This window comes from Cebidichthys violaceus, unplaced genomic scaffold, assembly GCF_023349555.1.
Source record: "Cebidichthys violaceus isolate CVI_PGR_0920_01 unplaced genomic scaffold, fCebVio1.0.p SCAF_20, whole genome shotgun sequence".
In the NCBI taxonomy this organism is placed as follows: domain Eukaryota; kingdom Metazoa; phylum Chordata; class Actinopteri; order Perciformes; family Stichaeidae; genus Cebidichthys; species Cebidichthys violaceus.
Genome location: NW_027176373.1, coordinates 4,212,508 through 4,232,750, shown reverse-complemented (window position 1 = coordinate 4,232,750; position 20,243 = coordinate 4,212,508). Strand labels below are relative to the sequence as shown.

At 40.8% G+C, this 20,243-nt stretch overlaps 1 protein-coding gene across 1 annotated transcript; it reads left to right on the top strand.

Annotated features, from left to right (window-relative positions):
- Positions 1-283: 283 nt before the first annotated feature.
- Positions 284-20,189, top strand: LOC137876288 (leucine--tRNA ligase, cytoplasmic-like). Its single transcript, XM_068715730.1, has 32 exons — positions 284-389; positions 758-879; positions 1,299-1,386; positions 1,494-1,574; positions 1,721-1,852; positions 2,051-2,212; positions 2,489-2,601; positions 2,853-2,916; positions 3,332-3,420; positions 3,571-3,796; positions 3,973-4,060; positions 4,835-4,911; positions 5,166-5,219; positions 5,324-5,464; positions 6,116-6,193; positions 6,355-6,440; positions 6,722-6,787; positions 7,000-7,082; positions 8,459-8,597; positions 9,064-9,276; positions 9,585-9,642; positions 10,022-10,085; positions 11,936-12,119; positions 12,574-12,664; positions 12,897-13,037; positions 13,645-13,785; positions 15,039-15,149; positions 15,364-15,474; positions 16,325-16,429; positions 17,411-17,506; positions 17,745-17,877; positions 19,101-20,189. The coding sequence occupies exons 1-32, from the start codon at positions 384-386 to the stop codon at positions 19,304-19,306; spliced, it is 3,549 nt and encodes a 1,182-aa protein (XP_068571831.1). The 5' UTR covers positions 284-383; the 3' UTR covers positions 19,307-20,189.
- Positions 20,190-20,243: the final 54 nt, after the last annotated feature.

Below are 20,243 nucleotides of genomic sequence, written 5' to 3'. Positions count from 1 at the left end.
AAGTGCTTTACGGCATGGCAACACAAGTTGAGATGTCGTAAACGCAGTGCCGGTACGACGGACGTTGAAATCATGTCGTGTGATTATTCAACGGCGTTCATGAAATTCAATATCAGCGACCAGTTGTGTAATACAATATGTAATATCAAGCAAACAAATACCACGTGAATAAAAGTCCTAGTTTACAAGATATGTAACAATAACACTCGTGAAAAGTTATTCGGACTCCATTTCCCAGAACGCTTTGCGAGAAGCTGATTGTGAGTGTCGTCAGCCAGGCACCGGTGGCGTGGGTTTGTCTTGTCAAACTGGATACTACGTCTACTGTTTCGTCTGTCTAAATAATAGAATAATTATCTTAATTGCTCATAATTTGGGTCAAAATGACGGTAGGTCTTATGCTCCATTTATTTACAGTTTAAAATGGTTAATGCTGGTTTGTGAGAAGTGGTTTCGTTAACTTACTGTAGCAAGTAGCTAAGTTGGCTAACATAAGCTAGCTAACGTTAGTTGTCGAGTCAACTGTCTGAGCTTGACCAGAGATTACAGCTCTTTTCTTTTTGAACACATGTGTTGAACAGTTTTTATATAATCACTGTTTTTTATTCTAATATATTGTATTTTGTTCACGGGCACTTAAGAGTTTCCTTAAAGTGTATTTGTTGTTATCAAATAATGTTTATTCAGTTGAATTGCAGCTATTACTGTACTGAATTTTCTGTAATGATCTATAATCTTGCACTTCATTGTGTTCCAGGAGCGGAAGGGAACAGCAAAGTTGGACTTCTTGAGAAAGATTGAGATAGAGATCCAGGAGAAATGGGAGAAGGAGAAGGCATTTGAACGAGATGCACCGACAACAGTTGGGGAAAGCACAAAGTGAGTATCTGTTATCATGAGGAAGGACCATATGTTCATTTCCAAGAAGTGTCAGGCACTCTCTTTTACACTCTTGACCGAGGAATAGCCAGAAATGCAAGACCATCTTTTAAGAAAGCAATATTCATAGCTTGCTGTACATGGGAATGCCAGAGCATTTTTTGCAGGTGTACTTCCTTCAACTGATCTCTTCCTGATGCATGCCTAACAGGTATTATAATAGGAATGTAAAAAAACTAGCTATGCAAGTGTAGGTGACGCTCTGAGATTCAGTCGTTTGGTGCAGTTAACATACCAAGAGTGAGCCATTGAATGGTTGCCCTGTGTTATTTCCCAATTTACAGCACTGTGCTCATAAAAAGATACCAGATTTGAAATCCTTTACATATATTTCTGAAACTTTTTTTTCTTCCTTCCAGCAAAAACAAGTTCTTCGTTACCTTCCCCTACCCTTACATGAATGGCCGATTGCACCTCGGTCACACGTTCAGCTTGTCAAAGTGTGAGGTAAGTTTTCATACAAAAGCAAGTAAAGTGACCTTATTTAGTCTGCACCTATGACATATTATTGATGATTATGATCACTGACTCACTGCTGTACTTTCTTCTCGTAGTTTGCTGTTGGTTACCAGTCCATGAAAGGGAAGAAATGCCTCTTCCCATTCGGGCTGCACTGCACAGGAATGCCAATCAAAGTTAGTGTTGTTGTTTTCTTTTCAGTGTAGTTGCGAAGGCAAATAGAGCTGATCATTTCAACAATTACTACTGCATTTTCAACCCCCTCACAAACACTGCCTTTTCCTTCTTTCTGGTATTCATACATTCATATTGTTTCCACCAGGCCTGTGCAGACAAGCTGAAGAGAGAGATGGAGCTTTATGGAAACCCTCCGCAGTTTCCGGATGAGGATGAGGAGGAGAAGGAGAAGCCATCTGATGAAATCATCATCAAGGACAAAGCAAAGGGCAAGAAGGTAAGGATCACAGGGACCCGACTGATGCCAACTTCCACATAGGGATGGAAAACAATACATTTAATGTTTTTGCCACTAACAACTATGGCTCATTACGCCAAGTGTTTTTTTCTTTTAGTTCAGGATTCACAAAGGGTGTGTCAGTTTGCAATATTTTTCATCTCTTATTTATTTTTTTATATTTTATTCCTCTGTTAGAGTAAAGCAATGGCCAAATCCGGATCGGCCACTTTCCAGTGGGACATTATGAGATCTCTGGGCCTCAATGACCAGGAGATATCCAAGTTTGCCCATGCTGAACACTGGCTGGAATACTTTCCTCCGATGGCTGTTAAAGATCTCAAACTGATGGGAGTCAAGGTGACTAATTGTAACTCTAGCAAACATCTGAGTTTGTTTTGTTTCTGTACCTATGACTCCTCAATATGCTTTGATTCTACACTATTTTTACATAATTGTGTACAATTGACTGTCATTGGGCTAAATTATCTAAGCATATGTGTCAAGAGGTATAAAAGTGAGTCATCTTTTTGTTTGATACCTAGAGTTCACCAGAATGAATTGACTCTGAGGATAATCACCTTATTCATTCAGTGGATTGTGCCTAAATCCTGGTGTCATGTCATCACTTCACAGGTGGACTGGAGGCGTTCATTCATCACCACCGATGTCAACCCCTTTTATGACTCATTCGTCAGGTGGCAGTTCATCACACTTAAGGAGAGAAAAAAGATTGCGTTTGGCAAAAGGTGAGGTGGTTTAGGAGTTACCATGTGACTGTTTAACTTGCTCTGTAGCACTGTCTTGGTGGTAATAAAGAGATAAGGAAAGTAGGAAGTGCCCTAATATGTGGGATGTAAATGTCGTACTCCTTGTTGCGTTCAGGATCAGTTGAACTGTTTTGCCTAAAACTATGTCCTGTACCGATGTATTTTCTTTCTATGGGGGAAAAGCAAAGGGGATCAGTAATATATTGTGATTGTCCCCGACTACTCTGCAGATATACCATCTTCTCCCCCAAGGATGGACAGCCATGCATGGACCATGACAGGCAGACAGGAGAGGTAAACTTAGCTGGCTCAATGAAAGATTGTATCGGTTGTGAAAAACAAAACTGTGATATGATTATATGTGATCAATTGTGAATCCTACAGCAAAGATTAAAAGGAACTGTGTTCTCACAATTTTATATTATCGTTCTTTAATGTACTGTAAATTTACCACACTACCTTACACCTCACATCCAAAACACTTGACCGTGGGATCACTAGTGCTTTTATTTGACTCACCATGTTTGCCTCTTACTGCAGTTTACTGGGGATGTAGAAAATTCCACATATTTCATTTTGCGAATGTTTGTTTTACTGACGATAGCACAAAAAACAAATCCTTTAAAATGGTCTTTCACTTAGATTTTTGATGATTTGAGAGCTGTATTTTATTCTTTGTCTTTCAACTACCATTTTTCTCCACCTGCAGGGAGTTGGACCTCAGGAGTACTCTCTCATCAAGATGAAAATAGTTGAACCCTACACGGCAAAATTCAAGTCCAAAGTCTTTTATAGCAGGTAACAAATAACAAACACTGACTTTTAACAGACAGTATACACCACAGACAACTACATGCGCTTAACTATAATCCTCATTTTGATAAACGCAATACTACCAACTCGTAATTTGAGGCTGAACTAAAGCGCTAATGCTATCCTCCTCCACAGCGCCATGAAAGGCAAAAACATCTACCTGGTTGCTGCCACTCTGAGACCAGAGACCATGTTCGGTCAGACCAACTGCTGGGTCAGGCCCGACATGAAGTATGTTGCCTTTGAGACGACCAGCGGGGACATCTTCATCTGCACCAGCAGGTCTGCCAGGAACATGTCTTACCAGGGCTTCACCAAAGAGAATGGAGTGGTGCCCGTTGTCATGGAAATACTGGGACAGGTACTAACTTCAGCTGCTAATACATGATTCTAATTCATATCAGGCACAAGGCCATGGCGCAAACAACTTGCAAAATTGATTCCTTTTGAATTGCTTATGCTCTACCTTTTCCTTTTACCTGGGACAACATACAGTGGAAATGTAACCAGACTCTGCATCATTTTTTCTCTGTCTAGGACGTCCTTGGCTGTGCCCTGAGTGCTCCTCTGACCTCCTATAAGATCATCTACGCTCTGCCCATGCTCACCATCAAGGAGGACAAAGGTAGGAGTCAAGAAGTTAGGGGAAAAAATAGCAGGCAGACATTTTTCACATTGGTTAAAGTGGCTTCGTCGTTAAAAGGTTTCTTTGCCAGCGTCACTCACAGCAGTCAGAATACCCTCGGGTGGAGGCACTTTTCTTTCTGTTTTTTATGTGCCAACTTAAATTTGAGTGAAATGTATCCGACAGTTGGTGAATAGTTCAACAGCTGCTTTAAATGTGCCAATGTATTTATATGTGTCTGCGTTTTAAATAAAGATAATTTGTTGCTTAAGGTGCTTACTTTCTGCAGACAATCTGCACTGAGCTTTATCCCTTAACCTTCCTTGTCTTCGATATAATTAGAGGAGCTTTTTAGAAAAGTCCCACGGTCACCATAGAATGTATTCGGTGTTGTGCTGTGATGTCAAAGGATGGCTGCTTTTTTGACCTGAGGGAGAACATTTGTAAATGTATTAAATCAATCTAATTGCACCCAGAGGGCCTCTGTTCTGTTAGAAGTCAGTACTTTCTGTTTTTCTGGTCTGTGGTGCTCGAGGGCTGTAGTTTGTCTGAGTGTCTTCATGTGTCCTGTTGAGGTTTGTTTTATAAAATAGCCTGAATAAGTGCCCAGTGTGTGATGGTTTTAAGGGTTATGGAGAGCAATGCGAGAGGCCGGTGACATTTTTCAGTTTTCAGATCAGGTTTATCTGTTCTTCCCCTCCTCACAGTGAGATTGCTGCTCATAAATACATTTTAAGTATTGGCCTTTTTTTGCCTTGTCAACGTTTCTCTCAGGTACGGGGATAGTTACCAGCGTGCCTTCTGACGCTCCTGATGACATCGCTGCTCTCAGAGACATCAAGAAGAAACAGGTGAGGAAATATCTACTATGCTGCCATTCAGGAGGCCTTTATACCTCAGGTGCAGTCTGATGCAGAGAAGCACAAAAGACAGAGCACATCTAAAACTTAAAGTGTAAATTGGAAACACAGATTTTGACATGTTTCAGGTGGACTAAATCCCTAATTCTTAAGGAAGAAACTCATTAAAGATGCATCCATTGTTTAAGCATGCACCACCTTTTGCATTTGATTAAGGTTGCTCTTAATGTTTGCATTTCCAACAGGCTCTGCGGGAGAAGTATGGAATCGAGGACAAGATGGTGTTGCCTTTTGAGCCGGTGAGCTGATCTCTTTGATCGTTGCATTGAACAAATTCAGTCCAAGATGGTCGATGGAGCCTTAATGTGTGTGTTTTATATATATGTGTGTGTGCACATGTCAGATCCCCATCATAGACATACCAGGCTATGGTAACCTATCGGCTCCTTTGGTGTGTGATGAGCTGAAGATCCAGAGCCAGAATGATAAGGAGAAGCTGGCCGAGGCCAAGGAGAAAGTCTACCTGAAGGGATTCTATGAAGGGGTGAGTCCACTTAGTGGGTACATCCATAGGTCAGCAAAATGAATTAGATTTAACTAGGTTTGAAGCGTGCATGATTTATCTCCAAGACACAAAACAAGTGATTCACAACTTAAGGGTAGGGTAGACTCAATTATTAATTGACTGGCTATCAGCTACGTCTTGCCCTCAGAGAGTTTTGTTCTGTCTACTGTGAAAAACTCTGCATAACCGCAAGCTGAATTTGTAGATCACACACACACACACACACACACACACAGACACAGATATGGGCATAGAATTTTTAATTCTTTTTTTTGCTAAACCCATTTTTCCTGTCACAATATCATGACATTAGTCCAGTCAAACCTTTGCTGTCATCTGATTGTGCATTTAAACAAAATAAGAATTTAAATGTAGACACTGCAGGGGGCCACTCAGCAGTACATCTCATATATATATATATATATATATATATATATATATATATATATATATACACACACACACAGTATACACTGATTATGTGTCATCGCGCTGAGCAGTTAATGATAACGTGTGATTGTTGAGTGCACTGCAGAGACATGACCCACTTCTTGTGGACTAAACTGTCAAAACTTGTGAAAGAATTGCATCACCGTGGATGAAATGTTTGTGACTGAATTCCTGTCTTAGATCATGCTGGTTGATGGCTACAAGGGGCAGAAGGTCCAGGACGTCAAAAAACCCATCCAGAAGATGATGGTAGAGAGGGTAAGACGCTTTGTTTATTATGCAAAAAGAAATCAAGATAAAGTACATTGAAATAACATGTGATTCAACAGCTTTACATTCTGATTTAGAGTTCATTGTATGGTAGAGGTTTGATCTGTATTTACCTGTAATGATGTTGGCTCTGTACCACTTTATCACAGGGCGAGGCCATGATCTACATGGAGCCAGAAAAACAGGTCATGTCGCGTTCCGCTGATGAGTGTGTGGTGGCTCTCTGTGATCAGTGGTGAGTGCCTCGTGAATTCTGAACACAAAAATCTTTATACTTTAAAGCTTAAGGTGCGTTCATTTGTTACGGGACGGAATCATTAGCGTGGATCTGAAGCTGCATGGTAGTGTGATAGAACTAGTTGGGGGGTTTTTTTAGGCTTTTTTGGTCAATTCTGGTAACAAAACTTTTAATTTATGACAAAATATGACTGATCAGAGATGGTTTGCATTTTCAAGCGTAGAAAGTCATGCGATTTGGGCTTTCTTTGTTTAGCAGCATGCTAATGTGTCTTCCAGGTATTTGGACTACGGGGATGCAGAGTGGAAGCAGAAGGCTAATGAAGCCCTCAAACCTTTGGAGACGTAAGACACCGACCTTTGCTCTGACGTACCGAATTCCCTTCCCTATCTTATTTTGCTCTGTGCACTGTTTGTCCATGCTTGTGAGGGCCTCTTGTGAAGGTCTAGACAATCTAGTATGGAGTGTACAAAACAAATGAAAACAAATCTAGTCGTGCCAAAGTCTAAAAACCTAGATATGCTGTGGTTTTATGCTCTTATTTTACACTACACAGATTTTGTGAAGAGACCAGGAGAAACTTTGAGGCAACTCTGGCCTGGCTACAGGAGCACGCCTGCTCTCGTACCTACGGACTCGGTGAGCGTTCATCTCTTGGGTTTTTGTGTGTGAATGATTGGGTCATGATTGGGTCATGACTGCAGCCACTGTTAATATTAATATAACATATACAACTCTGTTATTTCAAATGTAATATTGTTTCTTGTATTGTACCAGCCAAAGATGAACAGGACTTTATGTAAGTAGTGTAGGACTGATGTTTTTGGTCTATAGATGGAGACAGAGGACCAATGATAAAGCTCCTAGCAACAGTCTGCCTTTCTGTTCATGCAGGAATAGATGCAGACTGGGGGCCAGCTGGCACGCTGTGCAGTAGTCTTGGCCTGTTGTAGACTCCTACTGTAGAAATCTCCCCACACATTTTCAGATTATGAAGCGTAACGTTTCACCAACCAGACAGACTGGTATGCTACATGACTGTACTACATGGTGCAGGTTGTGCAGATTTCTTTTAGGGCTGCAACTAACAATTGTTGTCATTGTCAATTAATCTGAAGAATTAGTTGTTTGGTCTATATAATGTCAGAAAACTATGACAAATGTTAAAATGCCCAAAATGAAGTCCTCAAATGTCTTGCTTTGTCCACAACTCAAAGATTCGCAAAAATAGTTGGTGATTTGCTGTTTTTGTTTCTTTCAATTCTGTCTCACTTGTGGAAGCAAAACATACTTCAATTTCAACAAACCTGGTTCATACACTGAAAGCTCAAAAGTAAAGACGCAAGTTTGTATTTTGATAAAGTGATCACAGAGAAGTGAATGTGTGCAAGTGTAGGTGCGTTTATTTTCTATTTGATTACGTTTAGATTTGATATTTAATGTTGTTCAGGTCTCATAATAATGTTGCTCTCGCTTGCAAAAATTAAATTACAGCTCAAGCTTGCAGTAATTTTGTTTTTAACCATCGAAAGCTGGTGAAAGATCTCAATAGGAGCTCGCTGGAAAAACTAAAACTTGAGTGCATATAAGGCTGGCTGAGTAATGTGTCCCCCCCACACCCTCCATACACTCCTTAAAGTTCCCAAAATTGTAATTTGAGGAATGGCTGCAAATCAGCGAGTGAGGAATTGTTGCTGCTATCTTGTCAAAGCAGCAGGTTGAGTGTAGTTGAGTTTATTTGACAATAAAAAGATTTACTTCTCTGCTTGTTTGCCAAGACTTACAGAGTGACGCCTTCGTGACTTATTCCGTTCTGTTGGTGTTTTTCTTGGCACCAGAATTTAACCGGCTTGACGAGATGGCAAACGCAACAAGAGATTGTGTCAGCTCAGAGGAGACAATTGTCCTTCTTAATCATTTTGTGTCTCTCTTTTTGCCTTTTTGTGTGTGTGTGTGTGTGTGTGTGTGTGTGTGTGTGTGTGTGTGTGTGTGTGTACACCTCCTGGTTACTATAGGAACGCGGCTGCCTTGGGACGAGCAGTGGCTGATTGAGTCACTATCAGACTCCACCATCTACATGGCTTACTACACCGTAGCACACCTCCTCCAGGGAGGTGTGCTCAATGGACAGGGAGCCTCACCACTGGGCATCAAGTACGGACACAACACACACACACACACACACACACACTAGATTAAACAAGGATTAAGCCCTAACTGATTCACTCTCCTCCTCTCCTTCCCTCGTCTTTCTGCCTTCAAACAGCCATAGAGATGGGTCGGCTGAGAGAGAAAAGTCTCCAATTTAATAACTAAACGTAATATTTTCAAACGAAAGGCGTTGCTTTGCAGACGAGTTCGATGTGTTGCTTGGTGTTCATCCATGAACTGAAAGGAATAGAAAAAATGTCCACTCGATGACAAATGCAGCATTTCAGAAACGGTTTAGAAAAATCAATTCATAGCTCGATGTTCGTTCAAGTATTCTCAAAACCGAGGTAAAATGGTAACGCTGTCAAATGCTACATTTAATTCTTTCTCTTGCTTCCGCCCAATACATCCCTCTTTTTACCTATGACCGTTTTGTCTCTTATTTATTTATTTATTTTTTGCTCCACAGGCCGGAGCAGATGACCAGAGAGGTGTGGGACTTCATATTCTTCAAGACGTCTCCTTTCCCAAAGACAGAGATCCCTAAAGAGCATCTCCAGAGGCTCAGGAGGGAGTTTGAGTACTGGTACCCTGTGGACGTCCGTGTGTCCGGCAAAGACCTGGTGCCCAACCACCTGTCTTACTACCTGTACAACCACGTGGCTATGTGGCCCAAAGACAAGTGAGTGTGCCCGCTCGATTGACGGATGGACGAAGCAGTTTTACAATATATTCAAGCCACTATCATTTTTATAACTTTTTAAAAAATAAAAGTATAAATCAAAATGATTTATTGCATTATGCATTTAATTGATATTGACACCATATTGATATCATGGTCATGATTTTAATGGTCCAGCCTTAATGTGCATTTATTCAGTGTTGGAAAGGAAAACAAATGATTTTAAAACGTGGGCGTTGGATTAGGGTGAACTTGATTATATTGAGGGTGAAGATGACACGAATGAGAACATTCTCTCCCGTCCACAGTGGTAAGTGGCCACAAGCAGTGCGAGCCAACGGACATCTGCTCCTCAACTCTGAAAAGGTGTGTCAAATATGAATGGAGGGCAATATGAATCTGTAAAGTTTAATATGAATCTCTTAATTTGATATTAGGATTATAATCTCAGGAGAAATAATGTGGTATTTTGACTGGGGTATTGATACATTGAATGACAATATTAATATTCTATTTTGCTGTAAATTGTATTTAAACACATCCCTTCTTATGTGCCGGTAATTAACTAGTGTTTGATGCTGTTAAGAATTTAAATTACTGTACGTGCTGTTGATTTTTTCTTTGTTAATTTAAACACCAACAGTCTGTGACTTGATGGTTTATTCCACTAAGTGTTGTAATGAACTTGTGTGGGTGGGCATGCTTGAAAGATTCTGGCTGTTAACATCTGTTTTCTATTTGCCAGATGTCCAAATCAACTGGAAACTTCCTCACTCTCTGTCAAGCCATTGACAAGTTCTCAGCCGATGGTACACTTTACTTTATTCTTGAGTGATCTCCCTCCTGTGTTCTGTTTGCGATCATTTACTCTCTCGTGTCATGTTTCACTGAAACGCGGGAGACAAAGCACATCAGGTGTACGTTTTGAGCAAATTTCAAAGTGTTTTCTTCGTGCATGGACCGTTACTCTTGGTTATAATATGAGCATCTATTATCCTGTTCTGAAGATAATTAGAAAACGCCCAATCTTCATAAGATAGTTGAGGTGTTGTTATTGGGTGCTATGAGCTATAGTAAACATCAGACCCCTTTTATTGCACTTTAAGTAATGAGTTTCTGCAATAATGTATAATGAATGCAGTGCTCGTTTAAAATATGCCGGTTCAGATGGGGCCGAATGCTTGGCATTTGGTGTTGCTAGTTGCAGCTTGCACATACAATCAACTTCACACTCGACATTGTGCTTTACCTGCTCGCGCCAGCTTCACTACGGCAAGAATAGACTAAAGTTTACAGTCAGAAACATCGTTGGAAAAACACTCAGTGTCAAACTTTGCTGTTAGGCAAGGAAGGCAACTGCCCGGGGCCCAAATATCCACTATTCTAACTCATTGTACCCTGAAATCACTTACAAAGGCCACCAAAGCACGTCACAAATATGCAGTTCATCTGTATACTACTAAATTACAGTGTACTTCTACTTCAGAGGAAACCATTGTCGTGAAATCCACTCATTACCAAATAGCCGTTTTATAGTCACTTGCTTTGACGTATCCTCTGTGGTTATCAAGTGGAGCATGGATTTAATTAGTGGAGGTGATGCAGATCAGATGAGCTGTTCTCCAGAGATATGTGAAGGACAGACAGACGGAGATTACTTGCTTTGTGAGTTGGGTGGATGCTTACGTCAAGGTGTAATGGTAAGGCAGTTCATATTCAACATTATCTCCCCATCAAAAGCAAGTTATTGAGGTCCAGCAGCTTTATATTATTTCAATAGAAATGTCCCAATCGATCGAGATTAATGATGTATTTGCATGATCGTCGTTCTAGAAAGTCAGTACCTTCTGATGCTCTCTCCACAGGACGAGATACAGAGGAGAAAAATATAGAATCAAATATTTATAGGAACTTGAGAGGACGACATGAGACCAAGAATGAGACTTGATGCTCAGTGAAAATGTATCTTAAAACAAAACCCCTATGTTTGGGAGGGGGGGGGGGGTCTCGTGAGGCATGATTCATGATAATCCATCTCGGAGAATTTGAGTCTAGTGTTGTTCATCTCCATAGATTTATTTGGTTGTAGCCGTGTTTTCATCTATACCTGGTAGAGACATTGATTAACCCCGGTATCCCTCCTGCCCTCAGTATGCCTCAGGATTACTTGATTCATCCTTTTTTTTTTTATTTCTACTCTGCGTGTTTTTTATGTTGTGAACGAGCTGAATAATAGATAGATGTGTCTGTTGTGTCTCTAGAAGCCGCCTTGCTGTGGAAGTAAAAGAAACGACATAGAGTGACAGCAGATAGATGCATTCAGTTGACTTCCTGTCTAAGAGCTTGGAGTGATGTATGCTGGGTATTTGAAGTTTTCTCAGACTGTGGACTTTTCCGCAAATCCTCTGAACTCGGAAGTATTTTGCAGAAGAGAAAAGAAGTACTATGTTTAGTGTTTGAATGTGTATGATTTTAAAGGGACCTATACAGTTAAATATTTAATTTTTTAATTTCTTAAAATTACAAAAGCATTGATGAGAATGGAGGCATTGGCCATGTTAGGTTTTTGCTCTGGTGTGAAGATGATTCATAGTTAATTTCTCAGTTCTATTGCACCGGGTCTGTCTTTTTAACACACCTGTGCGTTTTCCTCTGTCAGGTATGCGTCTGGCTATAGCCGATGCTGGGGACACGGTGGAGGACGCCAACTTCGTGGAGACCATGGCTGACGCTGGCATCCTGCGCCTCTACACCTGGGTGGAGTGGGTGAAGGAGATGATCGCCAACCAGAACAACCTGAGGACGGGACCCGCAGACACTTTCAACGATCGGGTCTTTGACAGGTAGATGCAAGTATTCATTGAGACGGCGTGGTATTGCAGGTACCAAGATATACTGCAGAGCTCTCATAAATTACTTAGGACATCGCATTAAACAGGGCTAAATAAATGGATTTATGGCCTTGAAATAATGGCCTTTTTTCAATTGTTAAATCTATAAATTGTCTGAAAGAGAAAATGCCAATCTTAAGAAATTGTTATTACAACTATCAATTAAGAGAATAATCTATTGTGTTTGTTTCATTTATAATGAACTACTCAATTTCATCTGGAGTCTATATCCACTTTAGTGTATAGTTAAGATACACTCAATGAAACCAGGCAAGTCCTTCAGAGTTTGCATGGTTCCCTCGGAGCATCCTGCCCTTTTTGACTGTGTACTTTCCAGCGCTGAATAAGTGAATGGTTTACTAGCTCGGCAAACTGATTGTAAGGATTTTATGTCCCGTCTGTCTAGCGAGATGAATGCCGGCATCTTGAAGACGGAGCAGCACTATGACAGGATGATGTACAAGGAGGCTCTGAAGAGTGGCTTTTTTGAGTTCCAGGTAAATAAAATATCCATTGTATAAAACTGCTCTCTAATGCACGTTTAAAGACAAGCATGCTCCGTAAGCATTTTATAATATCAAAAATACTGCAGTAGAGAGAACACAACATGACTGATGGTTCAAATTTCATCCTGACCATGTGGTGAATTCACTGGAATAATGATGGTGTCTAGGATAGTTTAGAAACACCATAACGTGACAAAGAGCGTAAAACTGTTTATGTGTGCAGGCAGCCAAAGATAAGTATCGTGAGCTTGCCATAGAAGGCATGCACAAGGACCTGGTGTTCCAGTTCATAGAGATGCAAACTCTGCTGCTGGCCCCCATCTGCCCACACCTTTGTGAATACACTTGGGGTCTGCTTGGCAAGGTAAGGAAATATGGATTTGGCCTCATAATGTGGGTTTCATGTTCCGAGTTGTTTGCTTTGACTGTGGGTTCAAATGTGTCTTCCATCCTCTCGTCCCATCGGTCCCTTGTTTTTATCGCCCCTTTGTACTTGCAAGTAAAACCGAAATGCTGTGTGAAAGAAGCAGTTATCTTCCTGTGTTCATTTACAATCATGGATACACCTGGGATCAACAAGAAAAGATACCATACTTCATGTGCTGTAGGTCTGAAATTGCACTTTATCCACTCATCACTGACTCTCGTGTGAAACTACTAACGCACACACATTCCCTCTGTTGGCGTCTTCACACTTTGGGCTTTTCACTCCCAACAGCACAGCAGAGAGACGAGAATATTTTTAACACTGGATTTTATGAATATGAAAGAGTGCTGCTGCTGCTCTGGAGATTATTTTTTTAATTCGGTTGGTTGTGGGGCTTTTGTTGTTGCTAAGCGATGGTGTTTTCTCCAATCATGTGTTCAGCACTGTTAGCTAAAGAGCTAACAGGCACTCTGTGGACACGGTGGCACACACCTGTTCGCCGCCAGAAAAAACACTTGTTGACGTGCGTCTTCTCTCCCAACAGACCAGTTCTCTGATGAAGGCGTCATGGCCTGTGGCCGGTCCAGTGGATGAGATTCTGATCCGGTCTTCTCAGTACCTGATGGAGACCGCACACGACCTACGGCTGAGACTGAAAGCTTACATGCAGCCTCCCAAAAACAAAGTAAGAAATGGGGTCCGTGATGTTTCACACGCTTCACTGTACTTCACTGCTGCAATGGCTTTTTAAAGTAATTCTGAAAATGAATATTGATTTCACAATTGATTGCTTTCTTTTTTTATAGTTATTATAAAATCCAACACTTCATCTCAAAGTGCATTAAGTTTGGTCATTAAATCTTTTCTGCCTCAAGTGTTGTTAAACAGTTTCATGGTTGTTTGAAGAGCACAATGAGGCAGAAAACAATAAAACAGCTTGAAAATATCAGGCAGCGAGTAGAGGTGAGATTCAATAGCTTTTAATCTTATCTGCTTACAATCTGCTTCTTTACTCTGAATCATGAATCAAAAGCTTTAATTTGATTAATTAATTTGACTTGGAGCTTAACAGATCTATGCATTTTATCTACATGGAACTGGATTATAAAAAAAAAACAGTATAAAAGAGTTTGTTACTACTGACTATCATACATTTTCATTTGGAAGACTGTGCATATAGATTATGTTTTGAACATAAATGAGGTCTGTTTGAATCCTGCTCTATGTATTTTCTATTCCCAGGCCAGTTTCACTGACCCTGTTTTAACCATGCATACAACATATGTAGGAATCCCCTTTTCAATAGTCTGTACTTCACAGTTTGACACATTCCATTTATTGATTATCGGTGTTGTATATGGCAGGTCTAAGGTTATTTGTTATATTGGGCTATATGACTACAATTATCTTTACTATCCCTTTAAATACTCAAAGTACCTTTTTTTTTATATAGCTCTTCTTCAAAAAATCCAAACTATACCTTAGTCTGTGTTCTGCTCACAGCAGGAAAGTTAGTCTGTTGTTTGTTAACAGTTTGGATCTTCGATAAGTGTCTCTAGGCAGCTGGGGAAAAATATGCGAAACAAGTATTGACAAGATTTAAAACCGATAAAAGCCGATATCTCAGACTTCCAGACCGCGGTTATTGATTTACTGTAAATGTTTTGTTGCCATGGAGGCAAGATGGAAGGATAAGAGGTGGGGGGGAGAAGGAAAAGGCACTTTTTATCATAATAATAATATTGTTTTCATACATTTCTGTCAAGGGGGCAGATAGATTTTATTGGCAATTGGGCCTCTTACCCTAACCTCTCCCAGGCTGGAGCCATCCAAACGTCTGATTGAGGCCTCCGACAAAACCAAAGTCCTGTACCTGACTATGGTTTCACGAGATGAATCTGAAATGCTCCTCTTTTTCTGCTGTTTTCTTCCCAACAGAAAGGCGACTCAAAGCCCCCAGCCAAGCCTTCCCACTGCACCATCTATGTTGCCAAGAGCTACCCTCCATGGCAGCACAGTGCCTTATCTCTGCTCGGCAAGCACTACAAGGTGACAAACTAACAAACAACATTCAGACATACTTTTGCAATTTTATACATTTGAAAGCACAATGGTCCATGTCACAGCGATGCACTGAAATACTTGCCCTTGTATTTGAAATGATCACTTGAGGTATTCCATGTAGTTCACCTCGTACAGCTCTCTGTGTCTATGTTCCTGGTCGGCTGTATGTTTTACCCAGCTTTGTTTTTTGTCTTTCCAGAGCAACAACGGAGCCCTTCCAGACAACAAAGTGATCGCGAGTGAGTTGGGAGCCCTGCCTGACCTGAAGAAATACATGAAGAGAGTCATGCCTTTTGTAGCGATGATCAAGGTAAATCTGGGCGAGGCAGGAGCATTTATGTGTCTGTGTTAAGGCACATACTGTCCGTTCTGAAAAGTCTAACGTGGACAATTTATTAGTGCATATTCATCTTTTTTATTATTATTCATTTAATGTCAGTATTCTACACATATTTGCCTTTTTAGCTCCTTTTTGTGTTGTATTTTTTTTTTCTCTGCCTTGTTCAAGTTGACTTTGTTTACCACCTAAGAAACTGCTCACAGTGGCTTATCTTTCGTTTGGTTTTTGTGGTCCTGGTACTTGAAGTATCAAATGCCGTTTTCTTTTCTTTTCTTATTCCTCTTTGTGTTGAACAATGACCACACTGTAGCCAATATTGTCTGAACTACAGTGTTGCATTGAAACTCCAAAGAAATGTCTGGGATTCTTGGTCTATTGATTGAAAGAGTACAAAACATGCTTTTGAGAGGCTGTCTCTGCTTGTTATTATGTATGTTTGCTACATTCATAAACATTTGAAAATGTTTTTATATTTCTATTCAGCTTGGCAGCACGTCTGTCTTTGTCCACAATTTTTCTTTCTTATCATATTGCAAACTCCATCACGTCTAGTTAAGGTGTCTCTGTTGATCAAATACCAGCTTCACTAAATACATTTGGGCATGACAAGTTGGTAAATATTAGAAAAACTTTATTTTTCTTTAATTGTCTCATGATGGCAGCATTAGCATGACTATCTTATCTCCATAATGTGGGCTTGTTTGTTTTAGTTTTTGTTCTATTTAGCAACGTTAACTTCCTGTTGGTTCCTCAGGAAAGGTTCACGTCCATCATTCGTGCTCATGTTGTATGATTGATTCTGACTATTTGGGTTCTGCAGGAGAACCTGGAGAAGAACGGGCCAAGGGTCTTGGATCTGGAGCTGGAGTTTGATGAGCGGGTGGTTTTGATGGAAAATCTGGTCTACTTAACCAATTCTCTAGAGGTATGTTTGGGGATCATTTCTAAAATCAGACATGACATAAAAGTGTCTGTCCAACCTAAAAACACGCCTGACAGGTCTACGTCTATAAGCAGCAACAATCTTCTCTAGCAGTACATTGTTATTCACTATGCTCTCAAATGTGAGCAATAAACGGAACACGTTCACTCGATTAGGTTCTGTTTGTCGTCACAATGTCGAACTGCAAATGCTGCAGTTGCAGCATTTTTGGTTTCCTCAAAAATACCTCCGCTTTAAAGCTGAGTTTTTGCTACTTTTTCAAAAGTCAATCGAGACCGTCCTGAGCTCAGTTGTCAGTCAGGAAAGCTCTTAATACTTTTGTCTGCAAAGAGGCTTAGCCGAGTTGAAAGTAAAACCTGAGTCCCTAAGATACTTTTGTCAAACCCGCACACATTTAACCACAGAAAGAAAAGTCCACATAATCTACGTCAAACTAATGCCCTGAATCCATTTCCAATGTTTCGCATAGATCATAGCTAAAAAATAAGCTGCCACAGAGAAGAAAAACTGATGGAGAAAATATGCTTTATGATGTAGGACTGAAAAAGAGTGATGTATTACTTACCTCTCAAACATAACTCTACGAATGTGGCTCAACTGATTTGAACCTTAAAACTGTATTTTGAGAAACTAACACTGCAGTCTTGAAACCTGTCTTGTGGATGGTCTGTGGTTGTTTATGCTGCGGATGTGGATGAGGACGTTCCTATGGCCACTTTGTTACTTCTTTCTTTCCTGTGTTTAACTAGTTTACAATACTGTTACTCTGTGCCGTCTCAAACTGAAATACCTTCCCCGATTTGGAATGTGTGAGCGACAAAGCCAGATGTTGTGTCTCTGATCTCTGCGGGAGCCAGATTAACGCCACCTCTGATTGTCAGTCCACCAAACACACCTGCACACACACTATCCGTTAGCGGATTGATCTCGGCTGATAATCTTTCTTTTTCACATCCTCTACAGTTGGAACAGATCGACATCTTGTTTGCGTCTGAGGCTGACGACAAAGTGAAGGAGGACTGTTGCCCGGGGAAACCATTCTGTGTTTTCAGATCAGAGGTAAATGCTTTTGGCTGTGTTGGCTGCTCTTAAAGCAGGTTGCATGTGTGTGAGTCTCTGTTAGAGGCAACATGTTCCTCTTTTTATGTGTTTATCTCTGTAGGTGCTTGTTTACCTGTGTGCATCCCTTCTGCAGGAGGGTTTGTGTTTCCCAGATGAACAAAATATGTGTTTGCACACTCAAATCAACAATTAAATTGAGTGTTTGTGCATTTGTATTGTGCCTCCATCTCCCCAGCCTGGCGTGTGTGTGTCCCTGGTCAACCCTCAGCCGTGCAACGGGCAGTTTTCTACAAAGGTTGACATCCGACAGGGAGACAGCGGAGACAGCATCATCCGTAGGCTAGCTAAGGTCAACAGACTCATTAAAGGTGAGTAAGATAAATGGATATACAGCACAAATTCACAAACTATGGTTAGGAACCCAAAGTAGGTCTGTTTAAACAAGAATGAAGGTGATAATCTAAATAGGATGGAAACATTTAATCTTGTTTCGATGAAAACATTTCTTTGAACCGTTGAGTCAAAGTTGTGCACAAAGTTTTCACATTTTTCGTGGAATAAATTAGTTCACGTCTTGGTGGCTCAGCTAACATATTATGTTACTGATGTCCAACAGACGAATCTGGCGCGATTGACCCGTGTTGTGCCTACCAACCTTTTTCCAGTCTTTCCCATCTGCCATCATTGTGCACCACTGGGAAAGGGAGTGGCTGCTTGCAGTTTAAATGATGATCAATTAACTGTGTACTTCCAGACCGTGAATCCAATGTTTCCCCCGTTGTCTTAAAGCCAACTCTTCGAGCAATGTCGACAGGCACCGGTTCTTTACATAATGCAGTTTGCAATTTGACTTTAACCATCATTATATCCAAAACCAAGCAATGTGATTGCAAAATTGTGACATTCTCTTCACAAACATCACTTCGACACAACGCAGTGCTTTCTACTCTTAATCTTCATGAATTTAGCAGCTTTCCATCTCATCAACTTTCGCATAACTTCATTTGAATTTATTATCATTTTGTGGGTTTTTGTTTGGAAGCCTCTCATCAACCTCCAGTTCTGAAAAGTGAGACAATGTAGAAGTGTCTCAAACTTGTATTGTATCGAGGGTTCAAAACGGCATTACTCAAACCGATCCTCCATCCTCCCTCTCTTGTCCTCCTCCACATCTTCCCTCTCTGCTCTGATTCTCCATTTCCTCCATCACTCACTACCCCGATCACCTTTAACAGTCTCTGTACTCTTTCCCTGCCATCATTTCATACCTCCTATGTGTCTCACCTCCAACACTTGCCCTCTCATTGTGTAATTCTTCCATCCCTTACCCTCTTTCTTTCTCCGTCTTTTGTCTCTCACACACACACACACACACACACACACACACACACACACACACACACACACACACACACACACACACACACACACACACACACACACACACACACACACACACACACACACACACACTCTCTCTCTCACTCTCTCTCTCACTCACTCACTCACTCACTCACTCACTCACTCACTCACTCACTCACTCACTCACTCACTCACACCTTTCTAACTCTGCCTGCCTCCCCTCCACCAGATCTGTCCAGAGTCAAGCTGATGAGGTACGAGGACCCTGTGCTGGGGCCCCGCCGGGTGCCCGTCCTGGGACACGAGGAACAAGGCAAACAGGCCATCTCCAACAAGTCGGTGTTCAACGTCAACCTGGAGGAGAAGAGGGTCACTCTGGCCGACAACGGCCTCACTGTGGACATCGGGAACTCTCTGGTTTATCTGGTTCTTTAGAGTTACATTCGCTCTCTATCTCTCATACACACACACAAGCGTATGTTGGCACATTCAGCAGTGGATTATTTGTGAAAGGTTCAAATGCATCATTAATTGTTGCAACAAAAAGGGTAATTTTGACCCAAAGCCATAGAACAGTGACTCAAACATTTATCTGTGTTTTATAATTCATTTTCAGTTTCTGTGGATGTGACAGATTGTTGTGCACCTTTTTCATTGCTGAAGGCGACCTCAGTGAGCATCTGAAACTAATGGGACCTCAAGAGTGCTTCTGTCCTCCTACAAAAACATGTACAATCTTAGTATATCCGGATCTGGTTTTGGTCTGCACAAAATGATGGTTCAGGGTCAACCCTATCCCCCGGAAAGTCAGAGGATATTGGATCTGTGGTACTAAAATTAGGGTTCTTTAATGGTGTGAAAAAATAAGCAATTTTGAAAATATCCTATACTTTCCCTTAAGGATTTTGTATCTGAGGATAACACCAGGATTATTCTATTCCGTCTTTTCATCGTCTGTTTAAGTAGAATCTCGTTATTTTTCTCAATGAGTCACTCTTTTTCCTGTTTGATATGATGCCCAATAAATAATCTATATAATTACACTCTTTGCTTTTTCTGAAGGGGACGAAACAAAAATCTACCACCATGTCCTAGCCAACAGCATATGGTGCGACTGCTCCTGCATCCTCCTCAATGCCTGTTTATTTTTATTTTTTTCATATAGATGGTAATGTGCCTGCTGTGTTTTACATTGAAGGTGAGGCATATCATTCCCTCATGTTTTGTCATCCTGTCAGACAGCTTTCCTATTTTCTAGCGGTGGATGGTGCTTGTCTCACTTGTGCTTTCCAGAGAAATAATAAAAACCTATGAAATATTCAGGCTCCTTGTTTATTGTTTCTCGCTACCCTCTCCATGCGGTTTAATTTTT